Raw genomic sequence first — 23,592 nt, forward strand, 5'->3', positions numbered from 1 at the left:
CTGCTACAGAAACTCAAGTATACCCTAGTCTGAGCCACAGCACAGGCAAAATATAAGGTTAACAAACATACAAATAAATCCTTCAGACTTCTAGTTACTGCACTTCTTTTCACAGTTTTGTTCTTCTGTGGTGCGCACATTTGTATATGTGGGGCCTGATCCTGCTCACAATGGGACTTTTGCCAATGATTTCAGCAGCAGCAGGCCCTTTATTAAAGTTCTTTGAAGAATATAATATTTGGCTGGCTAACATAGGAAATAAATAGCTGTAACTCTCACACAGAGAGGACTACATTGGTAACGCAAGGGTCGATGAGGAGACACTGCAAAGCTTTTTCACATGCCAAAGTTAGTCCCTGAAAATCTGCTCTATACTAACAAAGCTGGGTCCACAGTGTGCTAGCTGCATTCAAGAAGAATGAAAAAAAAGCCAGCACTTTAACGAACGGCAATCCCATCGTAATGTTATGTTGGGGGGAAATGTGTGGCTGGGTGAGTCAGTATGAATTCCAGGCACCATGTGGTTTTACTGCTGAAGTTTCTGTCTATGGATACTAACACAGTCCTTGCTGAAGAAGATACTTAAGATGTCAGACCCGACTTTCTTCCTCTTCCACTGCTCGGTGAAGACCTGGAATGAATTTCAAAAGCTGCTTTCGGACACTTCCTCTCCTATTTTTCCGTGGGAGTGTTCCAAAAATATTTGAAAAACTGCCTCCCTCCCATGAGGGCGACATTGATCCACTGCTAGCCACACTAATGCTTCTGTTCCTCCTCAGTGAATATTTCCCTACTGCAGTATCATTGTCCCTTGAAAAGAAGCAATCGTCATCTGTACTTGACTGCCTGCTCAAAGTCTCATGAGCAGAATCCTCAAAAACACCACTCTGGTAGAAGCTATCCTCACTGTCCACCGTCATTGAGCTCAGACGGCTTTTACAGCTGCTTTCGCTGGAGAATCGGGGTTTAATTGGGAAGGCAGGCCTTGGTGAAGCACAACTACCGAATAAATTGGACTCCAATTCCTGGATGTCAAACAGAGAGTTGTCATTCACCTCCCCTAGAAAAGAGATATAAAAGCAGCAGAATTATACAATGTAAATCACGTAAAGACTAGAGCACAGGAAATCTGTGTATCAAAGATAATCTACAACATCGCAATCTGAATTTCCCGAAGTGTCATTAGAGAGAGATGTTACTGGTAATTCACGCCTACATGTTTGGCTGATTGAAGAGATCTACACAAGGCACGTCAACGGTTTTATTTGGTCTCCCCTAGATTTCTCAGCCCTTCTCTGTTCTTCCTTACTGACCTGTCATCAGCTTTTTTCCAGCCAGGAAGATGGGGAAGACCCCCATGGATTTAGCATGCCAGTTTAGAACATTGATCTATCAAGTCCAGTGTCCTGTCTCAGGCAGTGGCCAATAACTGATACTTTAGAGGAAGGTGTATTAGCTATGTACCTATCACTTCCCCCTCAATAAACAGAATGAAGGCCTTTCCCTGGGTCAGTCAGTAAAGGAAGGGAGGAGAAAAGGGTGTAACCAATGCCAACTTCTGTTTTCTAGAATTCATGCAGATTACCTTTTGTTCTGCGCCAGCCAAGGAGACAGACATCCCCATTCATTAATCCCTGAAACAGTTTTTCCACCCAGTACCCTCATTAACAGGGAAAAAGAAGCCAAATGAAAACCAGACCCAAGCAAACACCTGCTTTCGACTGAGCACACAGAATTTCTGCAGAAGCAGCTGTGATGGTCATGAAACGTACTGTGGTTTCCTAACAGGAAATCAAAACTTACCATGCAGCAAGCGTTGTTCCTGTAATTGCAGAGATCGGTACTCCACCCATTTTTCCTGCATAGTTTGCTGTGAAGGGTAAATTATGAATGATGATTAGCACTAACTTTCACAATGTAAAGCTGGTTTAGAGAAATGGTGTATTCAGAAAAACTGCAGCTTAGTTCTAGGAAGCAGGTACTTTCAATAAAGCGTACATTCTCTTACCAGTCGTATTAACAGAGCTTGCTTGAAAATTAGTAAGTTTCTCCCAGAAACAAATTATTCTGTTAATTTTTGTTTGACTTTTGCTGATGCACCTAACACATGCTACTATGGAGTATTATCTGGGTTCTCTTATTACCCATAGATATGATAACTCTAGTTATTGGAAGCCAGGCTTATCTCTAACAAGAAGAGTATGCAAAAGTTCAGAGGCATGATACTATAATTACCTGTACCAACAACATTTGAATACTATCTGCACATCCCATAATAGAAGCAGATAGCATCTTTGAAGCAAAAGCCATAACTGTAGTGCAGTAACTATGTAATAATCACTGGCAAGGACAGTATCTAGTGAAACTCATTTGCCAAAAGAAAGGCTGGGAGAGAGATTATCTAGTTATTTGGAATAAGAAGATCTTCAGAATTTCCAGCATTGGTTGCTGTATTCAAACTGCCAGTCATGTCACTGTGAGGCCAGGGTCATGGGCTGTTGGGCCCTGTGGCCTGGATATTAAAAAATGCTCAGCTACCATTTAGTCACCGAGTTGAAGAACCAGATTTTTCAAAAAAGCTCAGCAAACCAGGAGCCTAACGCTTTTCAAAATGTTGCCCTGTTAAGCGTCCAAGTGGGAACTGATCTCTTCTAGAAATCTGTCCCCAGTCGTGGGTGCTGAGCTCTTGAAAACAAGGCACATGTGCTTCTGTTGCTTGTTCTGCCATGAGCAATGTCCTGATGTCATGGTTAGCAACAACACTTTCAGTCTGATGCCTACAAAGGCTGGTCTATCCTGAAGTTGCTCAACATGCTGGCTTCCTCCCTGCTGCATGCTTATCTCGACACATCTCAAATGCAGTTACATATTCTAATTAAAACAATAAAACCTGTACCATTTTGCTTTAAGGTGGATGCAATACGGCCATCTGCAATGATATAAATGAACCCAGTGCATCTATAAATAGGTAGCTAGGCACGCCACTTCCTGGTTCACATATGCAGAAGCTTGATAGTGAATACAAATGCAAATTTTTGCTAATACCGCATGTGTGGAGACATTTGTGTGGACTGTTGTTTCAAGGGCAGTCACATTAGACAACCTCCTCCCTTCTTCATTACTGGAGCTGAGTGGATAACTGATTTTTAGTTTGGTGGCTGAACCCAAAAAAACCCAAATAAAATTAGTTTCAGGTCAACACAAACAAACTGAAAAATTTCTTTCTTGCTGCAGTGAAAAACCATGAGGAAAAAAAAAAAGTTTAGAAGCTTGCTGCTAACATTTCCAACTAGCACTATTGAACTTTTGCAAATGGCAATTTTCAGAGGCCTATAATTTGGCTAAATTTGGGTGAATTCTCAAGAGGGCAGCAAAAGACACCTTTGATTGATTGTTCAGAATATCCAAGATTTTCCTTATTCTCACTATCGCTACATCAGAGTCCCAGCCATCCCCTAATTATTGTTTCTGGCACCTAACTGAAATTTGGGAGCACTTGGACTCTCAAAAAATTGTTATGCATCCATCTGTTGCTGCCAAAATGTTAGCTAGACTTCTCTTCAGTTTGTTGGCCCAAAGGTTTAGAACACCTCTCAATGACAATGTGCTTACGTGTTCGGTCCCTGGTTCTGTAAAAAGGTTATTTGTATCAATCTGGCAGGTTATGTCAAAAACCCAAACAATTCTTAAACTCTAAATGTGCTTATTCTGTTTGCAGTATAGTTGTAGCCATGTTGGTCCCAAGATATGAGAGAGACAAGATGGGTGAGATAAAAGAGAATATCTTTTATTCCCTCACCCACTTTGTCTCTCTAATTCTGTTTTTATGACTCTTTATACTTGTAGTTACTTATCACATACGTGAGTAGAGTCTCATTTATAGAAGGCTTTTGGGGGACTGATCTTTTATAAACAAAAGTAGGTTTCTTACCATTGTAACCACACTAATAGGAAACCGGTGGGCCCAGGCCCACACTCTCACAATACTTTGATATATGACAACTATTTTGTGAGGTAGTGGTTTTGCACTTCTGGGAAACTAGTTGGTAAATTAACCCCCTTTTTGAAAACAGGGCATATGATTAGAGATGCAGCAATTTTGCTTTACCAGTGACTTAAGCTTAGAAATGCTGTGGTCTCTGCTGTGTGGCTCACAGGATGTTCAGAATGACCAGCCCTATTAGCACCATCATGGAACATTACAATGTGGTCCGCACTGCAGCAAGGGGACTAGCCATTTTGGAAGCAGATAACTGCTTTAATTAAATTCTGAACGAGGGCTGAAAGATGGGGAATGGGGTTAGATTCTGAATCTGGAAGGGGAAAGGAGAGAAATGAATTTCATATTTTACAAAGCCACTTAGCAGGGCTAGAGTTTGGTTGCTAAAACAGGTTGGGGATATTTTAAATCCATCACTGTAAAGTAGCTCTGTTCCACCTGCCGTTTGTCGAATCAAAATGTACATGGGTATATCACAAAGCAGAGTAACTTTATGATGTTTTTCTTAGGCTCAGATGCTTTTCAAAGCTTTTATCGGGGGGGGGGGGGGAAGAGATCAATTGTCAGGCAGCTTATTCCAGCCTGTACAACTAACAGTAATGGAATCTGTAGCGGTACTAGTTACTGCCAACATAATAATCAACTACTGCAGTCTCATTAATCACAGCAATGAAATGTCTGGCTCCATGATTTGACTTAGTTCTAGTTCTTTCTGGACTAAGTGGTGGTGACTGCTTGCATACTTAGCTGATATAATCAAAGTTGGGGTTGCCATTCCAATATTAGGGTCATTTGGAGGTCAAACTCAGGTGGTGGCCCCATGTGATGTAAGCAGCATGCTGGGCATGTATAGTTCCCCCACCTCCCTCTACCTTTCTAAATCTCCTAACACTGAGGAACAGGGCAGAACATGGTAGATTGCATAAAGGCAGCACTGTATAAGAAGGAGCTTTGCCTCAGAGTCAGCCTTGCAAAGAACCACCTGGTAAATATTATTATTAGACTAGCTGCATTACATAACACCCAGAGGTCCCAAAGGAGAGTGAGAGAGAGTCCCTGCCTTTATATTCTAAATGAAGACAAAGGAGAAACAGAAGCACAGAGATGTGCCCAAGGACACACAGCAGGCCAGTGGCAGAACAGGAAACAAAGCCAAGGTCTTCTGACTTTTAGTCCAGTACTCTATCCACTAGACCATCCTGCTCTGAGAATCCCAAAGAAAACCCAACTTTGCTGTAATTCATTGGGAGGTTAGGTGTATTTTTAATAGTTTTAAACAGGCATTTTCTACTTACCACTTCTGGGACACTTTAAAAATTTAAATTCTTCACTAAAATTAATCTGTTTAAATTACAAAACACTTTAAAGGCCGAGTACTTTCCTTTTCCTTTCAGTGTCTCCACTGAAATCATTAGTTTCACTAGTGTAAGTGAGAGGTGAATCAGGCCCAGAATTGTTTAAAAGAAAAGAAAAACAGTAAAGAGGATGGGTCAGATTCTGCTCTCAACTACACGAACATCAACTCCAGTTATGCGGACACTAGTAAATAGTTTGACTACACCAGACAGGTATGTTAATTGGATCAACTTGATGTCTTAACGTGTACGCATAGGGTATGTCTACATTGCAATTAAAAACCTGCAGCTGGCCCGTGTCAGCTGACTCAGGCTTTCGGGGTGTGGGCTGTGGGGCTGTTTAATTGTGGTGTAGATGTTCGGACTCAAGCTGCAGCCTGAGCTCTGGGACCCTTCCACCTCACAGAGTTTTAGAGCCCAGGCTGCAGCCTGAACAAGAATGTCTACACTGCAGTTAAACAGCTGGAGGCCGACAAGTCCGCGTCAGCTGGCATGGGCCACTGCTCAGATCTGCCACGGCTCACTCAGTTGGAGTCAGATGTACGTACACACACACACGCTTAAGTTCAGCATGTGGTTTGGTTTTGTTTTTTGTGGGGTTTTTTTTAAACTTTTTATGAATTCCATGGCATGGTACAAAACTGCTGGTGGTATTTGCTAAATACAAATCAAATTAAAAATCATACCAACTCTGTTAATAAAGAATGAATCAAGGTCTGTGTCATAATACCTCGTACTTGCCCATTACTGACACTCACATGGCAGAGATTATTATAGGTTTACAGAAGTAGAAGTAATTCTATCATCTACATATTTTAGGTGCTTATATGGCTCTTATCACCATAGTATTTGAACACCTTACAAAAGCCTGTGATGTAAGGAAGTGCTACTATCCCCATTTTTAGGTAGGCACCTGAGACAGAGAGACTAAGTGACTTGCCCAAGGTACACAGGATGTCTGTGGCAAAGCAGAGTATTGAACCCCAATTCCCAAAGTGGCAGGCTAGTGCCCTAACCACAATACAATCCTTCCTCTCAATCAGTCTTGAAATCATCATCCAGCAGCTTTGGGCTATCCTGAGTCAGCCAACGTTCCTTAATTCTACTCCTCGCACATACTATGTATGAACAATGTCCCAAGCTGGATAACCTTACGCAGATGATGAAATGAGGGCCTAGGGTATTTTGGGGTTCCCCTTGTGGAGAAGCATCCTCTTCACAAAGACGGCCAACACACCTGGTATCCTCGCTGGCAGTAGAATTTGCAAGGTCAAAGACATAGAAAATGAACTAGCCTCTCAGCACTTGAGGCAGGAGGGGCTGATGCATATTGGCAAGGCAATGCGAGATGTTGCATTTCCATTGCCTGTTTCTTCTTTGTCTGCAGATAAATAGATGACTTTGGTCTTCAGGAAATCAATCTGGCACTTTTTACGTGCAACATATTTACAAGAGACATACTGCACTTAAAAAACACATATTAAATTACCTTCAATAACTGCAGCTTGGTTTCAAGTTCCATTCTCCTAACAATCCTGGCTCCATTAACAGTCTCTAACCTGTAAAGAACAATTGTTTTCATGACTGAAATGTACAAGGACCATTTAAGCATGTATAGGTATTACATTACTACTATTAGGTAATGTTTATACTGCAGTAGCACACAGCGGAGTAGGCACAGTAAATACCCTAAAGAGTTCACAATCTAAAAGGCAAGTGGAATATGGAGGTCTGGGGAAAGGGATGCAGTTAGGATGTATTATCTCTCTTGAATCAGCTATTTTAAGGAGTGATGTATTTCCTGTGTTACAGAGGAATCAAGCCACTTGGAAATTTCCAAACACATGAGTATGGAGAAGCAGGAGAGGGTGAAGAGAGAGTATTGGGCCAACTTCCAAAGAATGGTAAATATAAAAAAGGGGATCCTAGGGCCAATGGGGACAAGGAGGTAGGTGTCTGTCTTGACCAATTAGTGTTCCTAAATGTTTTATGTCAACAAGCACTGAGAGAACTAATACTACTTACCATAAAGATCAAAAAGTGTGAGAGTGTGAGATGAGAAGGTCTTGTAATGGCCTGGGAATTCTTCCAATGTATCATTCTATAAGTGCCTGTGATAAACAGCTTTTTGCTGATCCACTGCAAAAACCTACTTACCTCATGCTCAATAGTGCTTGCAAGAGTAGGGTGACAAGATGTCTCCTTCTTAAAGGAACTGTCCCGTATTTAAGCCCTCCTGCAGGTGTCCTGACTTTTTCTTAAAAACAAATTGTCCCGTATTTTCTGCCTTCCCTCATCAGTACTGGCAGGTCCTGCTGCTGGCCTGATCCCTGCTTGCCAGTCACCCTCCCACCAGTGGTGAGTGGAGGGGTCCTGTGGCCAACAATAGGGGTGGGTGTGCAAGGCTGATGCGGGGGGTGAAGATTCAGTGTGTGGGACCAGCTACGCCCCTGGTGGTCTATCAGTGCAGCCCACACTGCATGCTGGCTCTTGGCCAGCAGGGCCCTGCCCCATTTCTGGCCAGCACTGCAGTGGCCGGCGAATGCGGGCAGGCACCAGGCAGCGCCTGGTTACATGTCACCTGTGCTGCCCACCCATCGGCCCTTTACATGCTCCCCCTCTCACTGTTCTCTCCCAGTTTTGCCCCTTCTCCCAACCCTGCTGCTACTCCATATCCTCCCAAGTGTCTCACTCCCAGCAATGTGCAGAGAACCAGCCACTGGTTGGAGCGCTCAGCTCACCAGCAGCCTGGCTGGCAATACAGTGACCAGATTTCCCAATTTTATAAGGACAGTCCTGATATTTGAGGCTTTGTCTTATATAGGTGCCTATTACCCCTTACCCCCTCCCGATTTTTCACACTTGCTGTCTGGTCACCCTAGCTGGCAGGCTCCTTCCTTTCCCCACTGCCTCTGGTTGGGCCAGCACCCCAGGAAAGTCCAAGACCCTCCTGCCCTGGGTCCTGCCCCCCAGTGGGCATGAGGCTGCTCTGGCACCTAGGCACCCTTCCCTGCTGACCCACATCTCTGGCCGGGCTCCGCGGCTGCTGAAGCCCCTGCAGTCAGGTTGGGCCCTGGTGCACAATGCATCCTTAGAGCTTAACCCCTTCCTGCCCACACGGGGGACAGGAGGTGGCTGGGTTATGTCAGTGGCCAGCAGCAGCCTGGAGGTGTGAGCTGCCTTTTGACACTGTGTGGGCAGGAAGGGACAAGCTACTTCCAGCCACTGGGGATGGAGGAGAGAAGAAGAGATGAACTCTGCAAAGACACAGGCCAGGTCGTCTCTTCCCCATCCACTCCTCCTCCCCTGCTACTGGAAGCAACTCCCGTCCCTTCCCTCCAGCACAGTGCCAAAAGGCTGCTGCTGGCCACATTCTGGTATGAATCCTGGCAGAAATCTGGGGAGGAGGGGCATGGGACCCTGAGTGTTCCCCCCCCCCAACGTGTTGCCTCAGGAAGATGTGGTGCCAGGTACCAGGAGAGGCGGGTGTGTCACGAGGGCCCAGCCAGGCAGGGAGGGCGGAGAGTGCCAGGCAAGGAGGGGAGAGTCAGTCGGTCACCTGTCTCCCACCGTATATGAGAGGTGTATGGGAGTATGTGCACGTCACCTCTCCCAGTGTGTGTGTGGGAGGGTAGGGATTTGTGTGTCACCCCTCCCTGTATCAAACCTAAAGTCTTAAAGATAAGAAGATAAATAAAAAGACTCCAACTGCTTAGTATTTCTTTTTTAACAGGAGCTCAGTCAACTTAATGTTAATTTGAACATTTTTACTGCATCATTCTGATTGACTGCCGCTGAACTCCCTTGAATACGAGTAATTTTACAAGCTGTCCAATATTCAGCATAGGGAAATATGGTCACCCTATGCTAGAGCAGGGTTCAGTTCTAATTTGGGCAATTACATTCTGCATATTTGATGTGCTATGGTAACTTTGCATGTCTTGTCCTAAACTGTCGTGTAGCGTGGCTCTACGATTTTGAACTTGCTATTGTGTTCCTGCCTACAGGCAGAACTGTGGATCTTATTTCATCAGCAGAATTTGATTTAATCCTTTTTGCCTTTGCATCAGAAACAGCAAACTGAGCATCAGGAAACAAGTAAACATTTCTTCTTAGGCTCATAGTGTGAGAAGGGATTAAACTAAAATGTTTGAAAAAACACTTAATTACCTTAAATAATTCCCTGAAGATTTTATCAAGTCCACCATTTGCTTGTGACTAAAACCTTCAGTGTTTACTCCATTGATATTGGCTAGAATATCACCTGTTAAATTTAAATAAAAGTAAAATGAACATCTCAGGTACACACCATTCTTTCCACAGTCTCTAAAAACAAAAACTAAATGACACAGAAATAAATGGGAAAACAAACAGACAGAGCCACAAACCATAGAAAAACATGATAGTTACCTGTTTGCAGGCCAGAAAGATGGGCAGGACTTTCTTCTTCTATTTTGCAGACATAAGTGCATATTTGCAGGGAACAAGCATTTTGGTGTTGTAATCTACGTGTCTATAAATATCAAATTGACAATGTTACCAATATTAAAACCTCAAAATCAATGTAAAAAGTTAAATATTGCCTTACAGCCCAATCAGTGTACAGTCAGCGTTCATCTTATTTTCAAAAGGAAAAGGAGGACTTGTGGCACCTTAGAGACTAACGAATTTATTTGAGCATAAGCTTTCGTGAGCTACAGCTCACTTGCATCCGATGAAGTAAATAAATGCTCAAATAAATTCGTTAGTCTCTAAGGTGCCACAAGTACTCCTTTTCTTTTTGTGAATACAGACTAACATGGCTGCTACTCTGAAACCTTTTTTTTGTATTGCATATGTTTTATTACTTTTGTTATTATCATAAATGAGAAGTCAAGAAGCCTGAGACAATGGGAATAGGATATTTCCTTCTTAGGAGAGAAATGAGTGGAAACAGAAAAACAATAAATAAATTATCCTTGTTCATTTTATTTACAATATGTACCATTCCTACACAACATAGTTTTAAACCAAGATGGCTCTTAAACAGCAACAAGAAGAGTTTAGGCCTATTTACACATTAACTGTAGACAAGAACAACTTTCTGGTTCTAGCCTACCTGGACATAGATTATTCTCTTGTTTACACTACAACAATCTACCATCTTGTAGGATCCAGTTATAACACGGTAGAGTCTGACATAGCCTGGGAACACGGTTTTAAAAATTTTGGGCCCATCTATGCTACCGTATTTCAAATGTCATTTTAACCATCAGGTAATATTAGATGGGACAAGAGACTATTATGAGATGACTGAGAAGTAAGGAAAATTGAACCTGCTCTTGTCCTAAGTCATCTTTTAAGCTGTAAAAGCTCTGAGTCCCAAGGCATAACATTGTGTCCACACCTCCTCCAAGAAAAAAATAGCTGCCTCTTTTTTATTTTGAAATGAATATTCATTAAATAATGAGGAAAAAATCCAGCAAAATCCATCATCTGTGTCACATGTACTTCGAAAAATAGCCAGACAGATCATGCAACTGTAAATACCTAATCAAAATCTCTGTTATCTCGCAAAGACATAAGAAATAACCAATCCTGTTGGTTGCCTGGCAATATCAATATTTAACCGCATCTTCCTACCACAAGTCAGGACTGGGGCTGTGCGAAACGTTAATAGTGAAACAACAACGACACTACCACTCACAATTACCATGTCCACTTCAGGGAAAAAATTGACTGTGAAATCCTTAACAAACCTCGCATCTACCATGATTTCTCCACCACCAAGAGGACAGCTAATCTAATCGCCAGAGAGTGATCAAACAGTAGACAAAAGGGGACACCGTTGACGTGGGTGGTGGATATAATAAAGCCAGGGGAGGCTCTGCCATGGTTGCTGGATGCCCAGTTGTGGTGCTTTGGGGGGAAGTTTTTGCTTTATTATGCCCCATGCTGGTTCCAGGGCAGCTGAGGAGGTGGTATGTGCTAGTCAGCTTCCTGGGTTCATCAGTAACCTCCCTGGACTGATGAATCCAGGAAGTTGAGTAGCAAATACCACCTCCTCAACCAGCCCAGAACCTGCATGGGGCATATGTAAAGCTTCTTCGGATGAAAGTGAGAGACTTTTCCCTGCAGCTGGGCCGGGTCTGCTCTGTGCAGGTGGAGGGGGCTCGGGGCACCTCCAGGCAGGTGGAAAGGGAGGAAGGCTCAGGTCTTCGACTGGCCCAAGATGCCTGAAGCCGAATGGGGTGAGTGCTCCGGCTTCTGGCCTGTGCGGGGATCCTTTAGCCAAGGGAGAGGAGTGCTCGGGACTCCTCTGGGGGTGGTCTCATGGCCCCGGCCATAGAGGAGGGGCAGGGTACAGGCAAATGTTATTGAGGCCAACTGACAACTCTCTGACATCACCTACTATAAAGAACTCAAAGAAGACCCCCACACCACAATTTACCCAGGATATCATAAAATCCTTCCCCAAACAATTCCAAGCGTAACTCTACAAACTCATTTCCCACAAACTAATCCCAAGGACCTCCTACATGCTTCCCAAGATACACAAACAAGGGAACACAGGCAGACTCATCCTCTCTGGCCACAGCACTCTTACTGAAGGAATATCGGGACTCATAGGAAACCATCTTCTAACCACTCACCACAAAGGGCACAACTGACTTCCTTCACAAACTCTGCAACATTAACAACCTCCCTCAGAACACCATCCTTGCCAACACGGATGTCACTTCCCTATACATCAACATGCCTCACAATGTCAGCATCATTGCCTGCCTCAAAATATTTACAAGATAATGGACTACCCTCAGCTATCCACCCCAAAGTCATCAGCAAACTCATCCATTTCATACCCACCCATAACAATTTTACATTCAACAACACACACTGTGTCCAAACCATGGGAACAGCCATGGGTACTAGAATGGTCCCCAGTATGCCAACCTCTTCATGGGCCACCTTGAAAAAGAATTTTTGGACAAACAAAGCACAAAACCAGTGATATACCTGATATTTTCATCTTTTGGACAGACTGTTTCAACTCCCTCATAGATTTCCACCACCCACCCACTAAACTCTCTCTGGAACACTCCCATACTATCATCAACTTTCTGGACCACAACCAGCTTCAACAATGGAATCCTACAGACAACCATATACAAGAAACCCACAGACCACCACACCTACCTTCGTAGATCCAGTAACCACCTCAAACACACCAAGAAATCTTATCTACAGCCAGGCACTCAGATACAACAAAGTATGCTCTGAGGAAACAGCCCAGGATATATACACCTTAACACACTTAAAACCATCTTCACCAAACAAGGACACTCCACCAGAGAAGTAGATCAATCACGGAACAGGCCACCCAAATGTCCCAAGAGAATCTGCTTCAATACAGAAATAAAACCCTCTCTGACTGAATACCCCTAGTTGTCACCTGTCACCCTACTCTGGAACCCAACCGGGGTATCAAACAATTACAACCCATACACAATCGGGATCCCATCCTGAAAAATACCCCATTAAACAGCCCCTCAACCTCTCCAAGCTCATCATCAGAAGCAATTTCCCCACAGACCGAGATACACCAACTCAAAGCGGCACCAGACCCCACCAGAACAGATGCAAAACCTGTAGACATATCTCCACAGCTGTGATGATCAACAGTCCCGACAACACAACTTTCAAGATCCATGGGTCCTACACATGCCTATCACAACAGGTGTTGTACCTCATTCAGTGCACTAAATGCGCGAACAATAATGTGGGTTAAACCAGATAATCAATACACTCTCAAATGAGCTCACCCAGGAAAATGCTAAAACACCCCATCACCTGTGGGTTAACACTTTTCACAAAAGTGGCAAAGAGTCCTGTGGCATGCATGCATCCGACGAAGTGGGTATTCACCCACGAAAGCTCATGCTCCAATATGTCTGTTAGTCTATAAGGTGCCACAGGACACTCTGCTGCTTTTACAGATCCAGACTAACACGGCTACCCCCATTTTTGTCAGAATTGTTAATGCGCCACTTTGTCTTGACTGGTCCCTTACAATATGTGCTAACTCCTTTTGCTAAACAATGTGTTCCACCTTGCATTTAGCTGTCACACTCAGACAGTGCTTAATTTGTAATGAAAGAGATACTGGGGCTCAAGCAATTAGGTACCAAGGCTTAAGCAATTTTTTACATTCACAACTGATGCAGCAAGCCCAGAGGTGCTGGGACTATGAACTGCCAAGTCTAGAGGTGCCCGGGCTCAGTCCTGGCAAGCCCTGGCACAAATTAAGCACTGCACTCTGTCTCAGAGTACCTTTCTCAGACCTGAAGAAGAGCTCTGTGTGGCTTGAAAGCGGTCTCTCTCGTCAATAGAAGTTGGTCAAATAAAATATATTACCTCACCCACCTTGTTTCTCTAATAGTGAAACTAAGACAGCCAAAACCCACTCAATTTTGAGTTTCGTTACAACCCTAAAATCCTCGGCAGATTCACAAATCTTTCTAATCACAACATGGATCAAATGATGAGCAAATCTGGCATGAGTTTCTAGCAAACCTGGGCTGATTTACTTATTCATGAAGAAACTATGCAACTCAGTGATTTCAACATTAGGCACAACTTAATGCTTTCAGCTAAACCCAATATTCCAGAATCACACCAGTATATGCCATTTAACATTTTCCTACCAGACTGAAAGTTTATACCAGCCTGAGTAGTAATATCTAGCTATTTAGGCCTCAAACTTGCACATACATGTACGTACATTAGTAACTTTTTAGGCACATGCATGGTCCCATTACAACAGTAGTGATTGCTGTCATCTGATTACAACAGACTGAGGCCATAAATGGGAAGTACTGGTAGAATCAGTCAAATGGGCAGAAACTTTCAAATGCACCCACTGTAATTCTCATAAACCACCTGCAAATGGTAGCATAGAGAGATTCATATAGTCCTATTCAGGGATGTCTAAACTCATACTATAATAATGAAATAATCACATCTACACAGTGTAAACCCTTCAGGCCAGATTGCTTTTTAAAAAGATGCTTAGGTGTTGCTCCAGTCAGCGTTGCAAAGCCTTAGGGTATGTCCACACTGTAGCTAGAGATGCAATTTCCAGTTCAGGCAGAAAAAACACATGCTATCTCTAATCAAGCTACCGCACTAAAAGCGTAGCGGCGGTGGCAAGACAGACAAGCCACCCCGAGCACAATCCCATCTGAAACCCTAGGTATGTACTCGAGGCGGCTAGTCTATCCTGTGGCTCATGCTTCTACAGCTACATGTTTATTTTTAGCATGCTAGTTTAATCAGAGCTAGTTCTAGCATGGGTGTGTCTACCTGAGCTGGAAGTTACTCCTCCAGCTCAGTAATGGCCTAGCTGGCATAGAAGCAGGAGTGCTGGGACAGTGGGGCCAGGGGGTCATGGCCCCATCACTTTTAAAAAGCCCTCCCACTTTTTACTGGCTGTAAAGGAGAGCCAAAGGGGGAGGGGGCGGAGACGAGTGAGCATGGGGTGAGGCCTCAGGGGAAAGGGGCAGCATGGGAGAAGTCCATGCTGAGGAGCCTAAGTCTCATGTGCAGAAGCAATTCGGGCTTTTAGGAGCCTACGTCTTATTGAAAGTCAATGGGATTTAGGCTTCCTAAGAGCCTAAAATCAGTTCTGAAAATGGGACTTAGGTAGTGCAATGGCAAGTGGAGTTAACACCTAAATACTGTCAAAATCTGGAGCTAAGTCAACCTATTTCAATACCAAACAGATACTGGCTTTTTATAGACCAGGCTATCAAGTGAGAGGCTCACAGACAATGTACACTCAGGAGGAAGATATGCCAAGAATAATTATTTTTAATCTGAATGCCACAAATAATGAAAATCTGCCCTCTCAATTCATACAAAAGCACAGTAATTGACTCAATTATCTTCCCTTCTAAAAGCTCTCCACTATTCCTGACCCAAATACTTACACACTCATTAGTCACAGAACTAAATCAGAAAAAGTTATGCGTCTCCTAATACACTAATTTGTCTGAAAATGTTATTTATTCTCTGTGCATAAATTTGAGAAATGTTTCAAAGATGCACAACAACAGCACTGTAAATAAATGTGTGGTTTCATTCCTATGTATTGCAAGTGGGGAATCAGATCCTTATGTCCTCAAATAAGCCTAAAAACCTGATGTTTCCTTGAGAACATTTCTAAATGTATTATTTATATACTCTGCTAAATATCTATCTTATTTATCTCACATTGTTAACATCAGTGATTTATTTTAAAGCTACAACCAAGCCACCCAGAGTAATTATGCAAAATAATAAATGGACACAGATAAAGACTACCAGTATATAAACAAATAAATACTGTACAAATGTGTGTCTGTACAGATTAGAAATACAGTATGAGGAGGTGTTCTATAATACTTGTATTAGACAACTGTCCTGAAAATTGCATCAGTTTTGTTTTTCTAGTGATCAAGGTCAAAGTATTAAAGTAGTCAGCTGAAAGAGGAATAGCAAAGATTTATATCTCCCAAAATATATAAGAAATCTGCAAAGGCCTGCCCCTGTAATCCTAGAGTAAAGGTTACAGGATCAAGCTCTTGACTTATTATGAACCATAAGTAATTTTATTTTTATTATTTGATGTGTTAATATTAACTCTTGTATGTGTCTCTCTCTCCCTCTATACATAAAAACAGAGAGAAAGATAGATACACACATGCATACATTGCAAATCTATATATACACACAGTTACTTTTCATGCGATTTACTTAAAAATAAAATAGTTGAACTTAGTAAGTTCATTATTATTTAAAAATTTCTTAATGTATTTCCTCTGTACACTTACTTCCAAAAATATATCTACTTAAAGTTTAAAAAGATTTTAAAAAGATAGTACAGTGTTTTCAGAAGAGAGCATGTGTGTGTTATTTTCCCATAATGGACTCAAATATTTATATTCTATACTTGTTCTTTTATCCCTTCCAAGTTTGCATTGGGCTCTGTATAAAGGACTTTTTGCTTTTCCCCCTCAATGTCCATGAGGAAATCCCATACAAGTTAGATACACTACACACATTGAAGCGATCCCTGAGTTGGGTAACATAAGTGTCAAGAATACTTGTATAGCAGCGTTAATCTAAAGCACTTTAAAACCATTAATTCTCACAACATCTCTATGAGGCAGGTAAATGCCATAGTTACCCATTTTTCAGATGGGTAAACTTAGGCCAGCATAAATTATATGACTTGTCTAAAGTTACTCAAGAAGTTAATCACAGGGGTGTGAATTGATATCAGGAGTCCTCTTGCTTTCTAGCCCTCTATTCTAATCAGCTGACAACACCCCCTGCTTTTGGCAACAAGAAGCTTATTGTGGATTCAGAAGGAGGATTAAAACAACTATGTCATGGAATAGGAAGAGCCATGGAAGTTGAGGGTGTCTGGAACTAGAGTTTTGTTTTGGCCCATAATAAAGATAGGGCCACCTGCAAATTTTGGATCTGGATTCAGATCTGAATCTCTCCAAAGTTCAGGTGTAGTGGCGGGTGATCATAGGGTTTGGTCTGTGTCCTTCTATATTTGTAAACCCTTTGAAGTCCATCACATTCCAGGTCCATCACTTCAATTCATCATGAACACAGACCTATCATAGGCAGTGAATTAGATAATCTATATTCACAGTGCTGAAGTCTCACCTCAATTTCAAATCCAAATGTTTCATTATCTTCTTTGACAATAGCAAGAAGGCGTCTGTAAAAAAAATACATAAATCTGCACATAAAGAACACAGCACCCTATTTTGGGGGGGGGGTTATTTATTACTAAGAAATGCAAAATGCCGCTATTTATCCAACTGTGACATATCAACCCCATCAACAGTCTGGATTCATGGCATGCACATTTACAGACAGTCATACAACTTAGGAGCCCTTCCTCTCAAAATTCAAATTACTTTTTAAACCCACCTGCTCTACACTGCTCACTAGCTACTGTGTACGAACGAACCACCATTCTCTGCCTGGTATCTGTGCTGTACCTACTCTTGCTGTTAGATTGTAAGCTCTTCAGGGAATGGCTTTTATTTCATTTTCTGTTTTATCTTTTTACTATCCATACATCTACAGCACAATATAAAATCAGAGCAAGTATCACAGTAAAAAGCAAATCTCTTTACCTTTGTGGCCCAGAAGAGTCACCTAAGGAACTTGATCTGGTTAAAGCAAGCTGGAAACAGAAATAAAGTTTGCCATTGTTAATAGGTCCATACATTTAACTTTACGTATAAAATGAATAAAATCAACAAGTTAATAGAAAAGTACACCACAGAGAAAATTCCTTGAACCTTTGTGTGTTAGTGAATGTCTATTCCCAAGAGAATATTATTTTTTTGGCAAAGTTGCTATCACATGAGCATTGTGTGAAAAACCTGGTGTGTGGTGAGGGGGGACAGGGACAGAAGAAAGTGACACCTGGTAGAGTGTTTGCGCCACTTTTCAAGAGTATATAACTGCTGAAGATACTCTCTCGCTGACTCAGCAAGGTGCAAATTATACCTCCACTCATACCAGCCTGGCACTCTGTACCCTCCGGGAGAACAGAAGGTGTTACTGCTGTCTAACCTCCCTTGGTGTTCCCCCTGGTGTAGGAGCAGGTGCAGAGTGCTTAGGGGATGTGCTGAATCAGGGCATCTCACATCCACTCTCTCCAGCCATTCCTGGCCACTTGGGGATAGCATTGGCTGCATGCAGGTTCCTCAGTAGAGGAGAGAGTTTGTAGCCACTTTGCACTACTGCAACCTCTCCCCAGCAGTCTTCATTTTGCGGGTGCTGTACCTTAGGTAATGCCTAAAAGAAACAATATAAGCCTCAGATGAATCTAGTCCTAAAACTATATTGGGTAAGGGAAGACCAGAAAGGGGTATGATAGAGAGGTCCCGTTCAAGGCCTTGGTACCACCATCCTATGGTTGGCACTTGGGTGGTCTGTTCGGCATGCATGAATTCAACAGCAAGGTTCCGTATTCTCCATAAAACTGTTATAAACAAAATCCCTCTGATCTTCCATACCATTCCCAGTCTCTGTGTCATTTCCAAATGGAATGATGAGGGAAGAGACATGTCTCTGGGATGTTTGGTAGACTGCATAGTGTTGTATCAGTCAATAACAAAGGCACTTTTGATGCCACAGTAATAAATACACAGTGGCAAGTGGGAGCGGGTTAGACAGAAGAGATTTCATTTGTTAAGCCGCCTCCAGGTCCATAGTGATGGAGTTGAATGACAGAAAGGTAAACTAAACAAACTGGGTTTAATTTGAAATAAAAGTTTTAATTAAACAGTAAATCTGGTCAACCTGATGAAAATGACAACTGTAGAACATCAGTTTTAGAAGCTAAATATAAGATTGTAAACCAATTTGCATTCCTCTTCAAATCCATCTTTTTAAAGCTGGCTGGCTAATTCTAATTAACAACTGTCAAATTAACAACTGTCAGTATATAAACCTGTCTGCTTTCTAGGGCTGACTTACCATTTCATGTGCAACACTCAGTGGTTTTACAGGTCAATCATCATACATTGTTTCAGTATTGTTATGATACAGAAAGTCACCGGTAGGAGCAACATTTCCAAATGGGTGTGAAAGTCACTTAGTATGATCTTTCCAGACCCTCTGATATAAAGTGGAAATACTGCACACTTTCTGAATCTACCATGTGAAAACATTTTGCACCTGATATACCATTATGTGACTCCAGTGTTATGCCACTGTAAAATCTGCAATAGTCCTCCACTGGAAAACTGCAGTGAATCAAGCCTTATTTTAAAAAAAACTCTCCAATATCTGTATGGCCAAATGTCAGGCATGATCCTGCTGCTAATAGGATAAAGATTAAACCCATTGATACATTGCATTACCACTGGCCAATACAAGAATGAGGTAACTCACAGCACACTTTTGTACTGGGAATGGCACCTAGGACCTTTGTGATCCACTTTCAAAAGCTCGGGAACAGGTGCTCTAAAAACCAAAGCCCTGGAGGGGTATGTAACTTGGTTAAGATTCATAGATTCATAGATTCATAGATATTTAGGTCAGAAGGGACCATTATGATCATCTAGTCTGACCTCCTGCACAATGCAGGCCACAGAATTTCACCCACCACTCCTAAAAAAGACCTCACACCTATATCTGTGCTATTGAAGTCCTCAAATTGTAGTTTGAAGACCTCAAGGAGCAGAGAATCCTCCAGCAAGTGACCCGTGCCCCATGCTACAGAGGAAGGCAAAAAACCTCCAGGGCCTTCCAATCTGCCCTGGAGGAAAATTCCTTCCCGATCCCAAATATGGCGATCAGCTAAACCCTGAGCATATGGGCAAGATTCATCAGCCAGATACTACAGAAAATTCTTTCCCAGGTAACTTGGATCTTACCCCATCTAAAAACCCATCACAGGCCATTGGGCCTATTTACCATGAATATTTAATTACCAAAACCATGTTATCCCATGTTATCACAGTTAAGCAATGACTGTGATACCTGCTGAAGAGTTTGAAGGCTGTAAACATAATGGAAGGGGTTGTTTAGGGTAATGCAAGTGGTTGTAATTAAAAGTAATGGGGTGAGACTATGAAGAGTGAAAATTGAAGCTGAATAATAAGAAAATCTTTTTGAGAGCGAGACTGGTTGACTGTGGATTCCACCCCGTAATTGAAATGCTGCGAATTTAATTTCTTGGAGCATTTTAAACTGGAAAGGACAATAGACTATACTCTGTAGGGGGAAACCCTGCACTGGTCGAATAGCTGAAGTGTTTCCTATGGTTCTAGAAACCTAAGAAAGAATGCCTTGTGACGGTATTTTGTGGAACTTTCAGATAGAAGACACTTAATGTTCACTGATATTGTGGAAGCTTTACTGCTGTGCACTATGGAAAATGTACAGCCTGATCGAAGTCTGAGCTGTGCAGGTCTGAACCCTGCTCTTTGTAATCAGGCACAGCCTAAGCCTACGCATGGCCGGAATCTATGGGCCCCAGACATGCTACCTTACCTCTAGGGGGCTGTAGGTGTATCACAAATGAATAATTTGGAGTGATGTTGGGAGGGAGGTAGTTCTAATTAGAGTTAATATTTTTATCGTGCCAACAGTGTATGTTAACAACACAAATACTTTTTACACCTCTCTGGCACCTTCCAGTAGAGAACTTGAACGCATTTTACAAACATTAATACTTAACTGCCCATGAAAAGAAGAAGAGCTCAACAGTGTGTCTCTCTCACCAATACAAGTTGGTCCAGTAAAAGTTATTACCTCACCCACCATATCTCGCTCCGTGAGAAATTCAAGTAGAATGATCCCTATTTTACAAACTGGGAAACTGAGGCAAAGAATTAATTGACCAAGATCACACAAGAACCAGCTGAACCTGCAGTAGGACTCAAATCTTTTTGACTCCCACTCTTGTGCCTTTACCGCAAAGCCACTCTTATCTCTGCCAGCATTCATCCACGAGTAGCCAAATGGGCCCGTTACTTTCTCCACTGACACCAACGAGAAATAAGATACAGCTAGAGAACAGACCACCTGGGTTGGGATTCAGAAGCCCTCAGGTTTGGTCTAACTCTGCTCCGATTGAAGTCAAATTTCCATCGTCTTCAACTGGAGGAGAGTTAGGCCAATGCAGAGCACTTTTGAAAACCCCACATTAGGAGTATTGCATCCACACAGCGGTACTTCCGGGAGTGCTGTGATACCAAAGGAAATGCTGATTTGCTAATGCTAATTCCAGCATTTCTAAAAGCAGATCTAAGTTTCACCGGGCGTTATTGGAGTGATTATTCCTGTAACGATGAGCGGTGTCACACAGACCCTCCATACCTGCTCACGCATGAGGATTACTCTTATCTCTATGCATGGTGGAATCCAACAACATACACACATTCACGATGCCAGAAAACCATAACTTGATATTTCAGGCAAATAGAAAAGTATTTAAGAAATCAGGAAGGATTCTGAAAAGGGCTAACATTAATTTTAAGCAAAGATTCTTGCCAAATGTAGATTAAAAATGAGGAACTACTGGCCTGTATCACAAAAATGTCTATGGACTGCAAGTTAATGTAATAAAACATATGATACACACTTCAGAGGGATAAAACTGTGCCCCATTGTAAAACAACCATCTCTGTACCACTCTTATTTCAGAAACATGTATTTGTTTTTGGGGAAGAGCATTAGATGTACTTATAGCAAACTGTAGGCTGTTTGTGAGAGTTAAATATGCACATAACTTTAAACTGATCTACTTCTCTAAAGTGTCCATCAGATATGTAATTCTTTGCAGAGGGTGGTTCTCAGAGCAAATACATGTGTTGTAATTTATTTTTAACAAACATGGTCATGTCACAACCATTACTGTAGATTCTCTCTCTAAATCAGGCATGATTGCCATAGAAAACCGTGCCTATCACAAGCACTTGTAACTGAACAAAGAATCAACAACAGTATTCCACAGAAATACATTAATCTGTCTAATTCTGGCTCTGCTTTATCTTCTCCAGGATTGTACAAAGAGAAGGATTAAGTGCACTTATATTGTTATACAAAGTGAATGCGTAAGTGCACAATCAGTATGTACAAATTCTTTGATAATTTGTGTTAATATGTCTTATGTACTTTCAATTTAGACTGCTTTACATTAGATTGTTAGATAGATCCTATAAGTGCTTATTTGCCAATTCACAGCATTAGCAAGAACAGAAACGGGCTTTCTTAAAAGCCAATTGCAAACAGAAATCTGTCATGCTCTGAAAGAAAAAGAAAGAAAAACAAAGAATATTGTATTGAGAAACAATTCAAATCAGAATCGCTTCTAGCAAAATACTTCAAACCAGATGGACACAACTAATGAGAGGTGCTTTCAGTCATAAATGGGGAAGGCAGTTCATGAGGGAACCAAAAGCCCTAAACAAGCCATTATACCAGAGCAGAGTGAATTAAATGATCAGAAACACCCAGAAATCAAGAGAGTCTTCTCAACACAGCTGTAAACAGAACAAACCCTAATGCAGCACAGCTAGTGACTTAGAAGTTAGTGACTTCATGCATCCGATGAAGTGAGCTGTAGCTCACGAAAGCTTGTGCTCAGATAAATTGGTTAGCCTCTAAGGTGCCACAAGTACTCCTTTTCTTTAGCTGAAAAAGAACTTTATGTTCCGAGTTGCCCTAAAAACTTGCCATATTGGTGTTTTGTTTTAAAGGTTTTATAATCACAATCCAAGAAAACATGCCGGGCCAAATTCCCCCTGGTGTAATTCCACTGACTGTATTAAAGTTAAATCAAGGTTGAATGTGGCCTGCTACATTCTACAACAACCATTAAAAATCACATGTTGATAACCTTGTAGCATACATTTAGAAATAAAAAAAAACCACACAGAAAAACAATTATCTGTCCTGCAAAAATCGGACCTTCCACAATGTCAAAAACTGAAAACGTACCTGTTTGCGTCCCCTGGGTAATGTCCCCACTGTGTTTGCCAGACTCTGAACTCTTCTATTATCCATCTGGGGACTGCACATTGGATCCAAGTAAGGTGTGTAACTTGGACTAACACAGTAGCCCACAAAATTGGCATTGCGGTTTTGCTGAATGAGCTTTCTTAAGGACATGTTGGATGAAGGGCACTTAGACTGGCATTGCTAAAGAACATTGCTTGTAGAGGAGGTTATAGTTTGTTTCCTCAGCCAAGCAATCAAAAGTAGCAAACAGAAAGAGCCCATGTGACTTGTGGTTTAGGTGCATGTTACATAAATCACTTCTTGCAGATCGCAACATTACTCAATGTTTTTTTTAAGCTCATGGGAGAGCTAGGAGATGCATTTTGCAATTAAAGAAAACAGCTTGTTTTTCCACTCCTGGATACAAGCAGAACTCACATCATGCAGTTTTTATGTTCTGTGATGGTTTGTGTTTAAAAGACCATCTTGCTTTAAAAATGTCCCTGAATTTGACATTCATTCTTACATTTGCTCTGTGTCCCTTCATATTCCTCAAATTATCATTGACAAAAAAAATCGTGCTTTTGCAAATAATGACTTCAGTGAAGAGTTAGGGACATCAGAAAGAATTAAAAGGACTTGTCAGAAAGTATTCACTGCAAGAAAGCACTATTCCAGCTCAGTGATGCTCTTAAAAGAGAAATTGCATTTTGCTTTTAATTAATTATCAAT

At 41.8% G+C, this 23,592-nt stretch overlaps 1 protein-coding gene across 1 annotated transcript; it reads right to left on the bottom strand.

Annotated features, from left to right (window-relative positions):
- Positions 1–307: 307 nt before the first annotated feature.
- On the bottom strand, positions 308–23,031 carry CYTIP (cytohesin 1 interacting protein; the record flags this gene model as incomplete). The annotated part of the gene is made up of 8 exons (XM_084643922.1): positions 308–1,060; positions 1,804–1,870; positions 6,845–6,914; positions 9,526–9,619; positions 9,766–9,868; positions 17,056–17,110; positions 17,535–17,584; positions 22,861–23,031. The coding sequence occupies 8 exons, from the start codon at positions 23,029–23,031 to the stop codon at positions 591–593; spliced, it is 1,080 nt and encodes a 359-aa protein (XP_084500048.1). The 3' UTR covers positions 308–590.
- Between the last annotated feature and the right edge of the window lie 561 nt (positions 23,032–23,592).

Source organism: Lepidochelys olivacea (genome assembly GCF_965140295.1).
Source record: "Lepidochelys olivacea isolate rLepOli2 genome assembly, chromosome: 11".
Lineage (NCBI taxonomy): Eukaryota > Metazoa > Chordata > Testudines > Cheloniidae > Lepidochelys > Lepidochelys olivacea.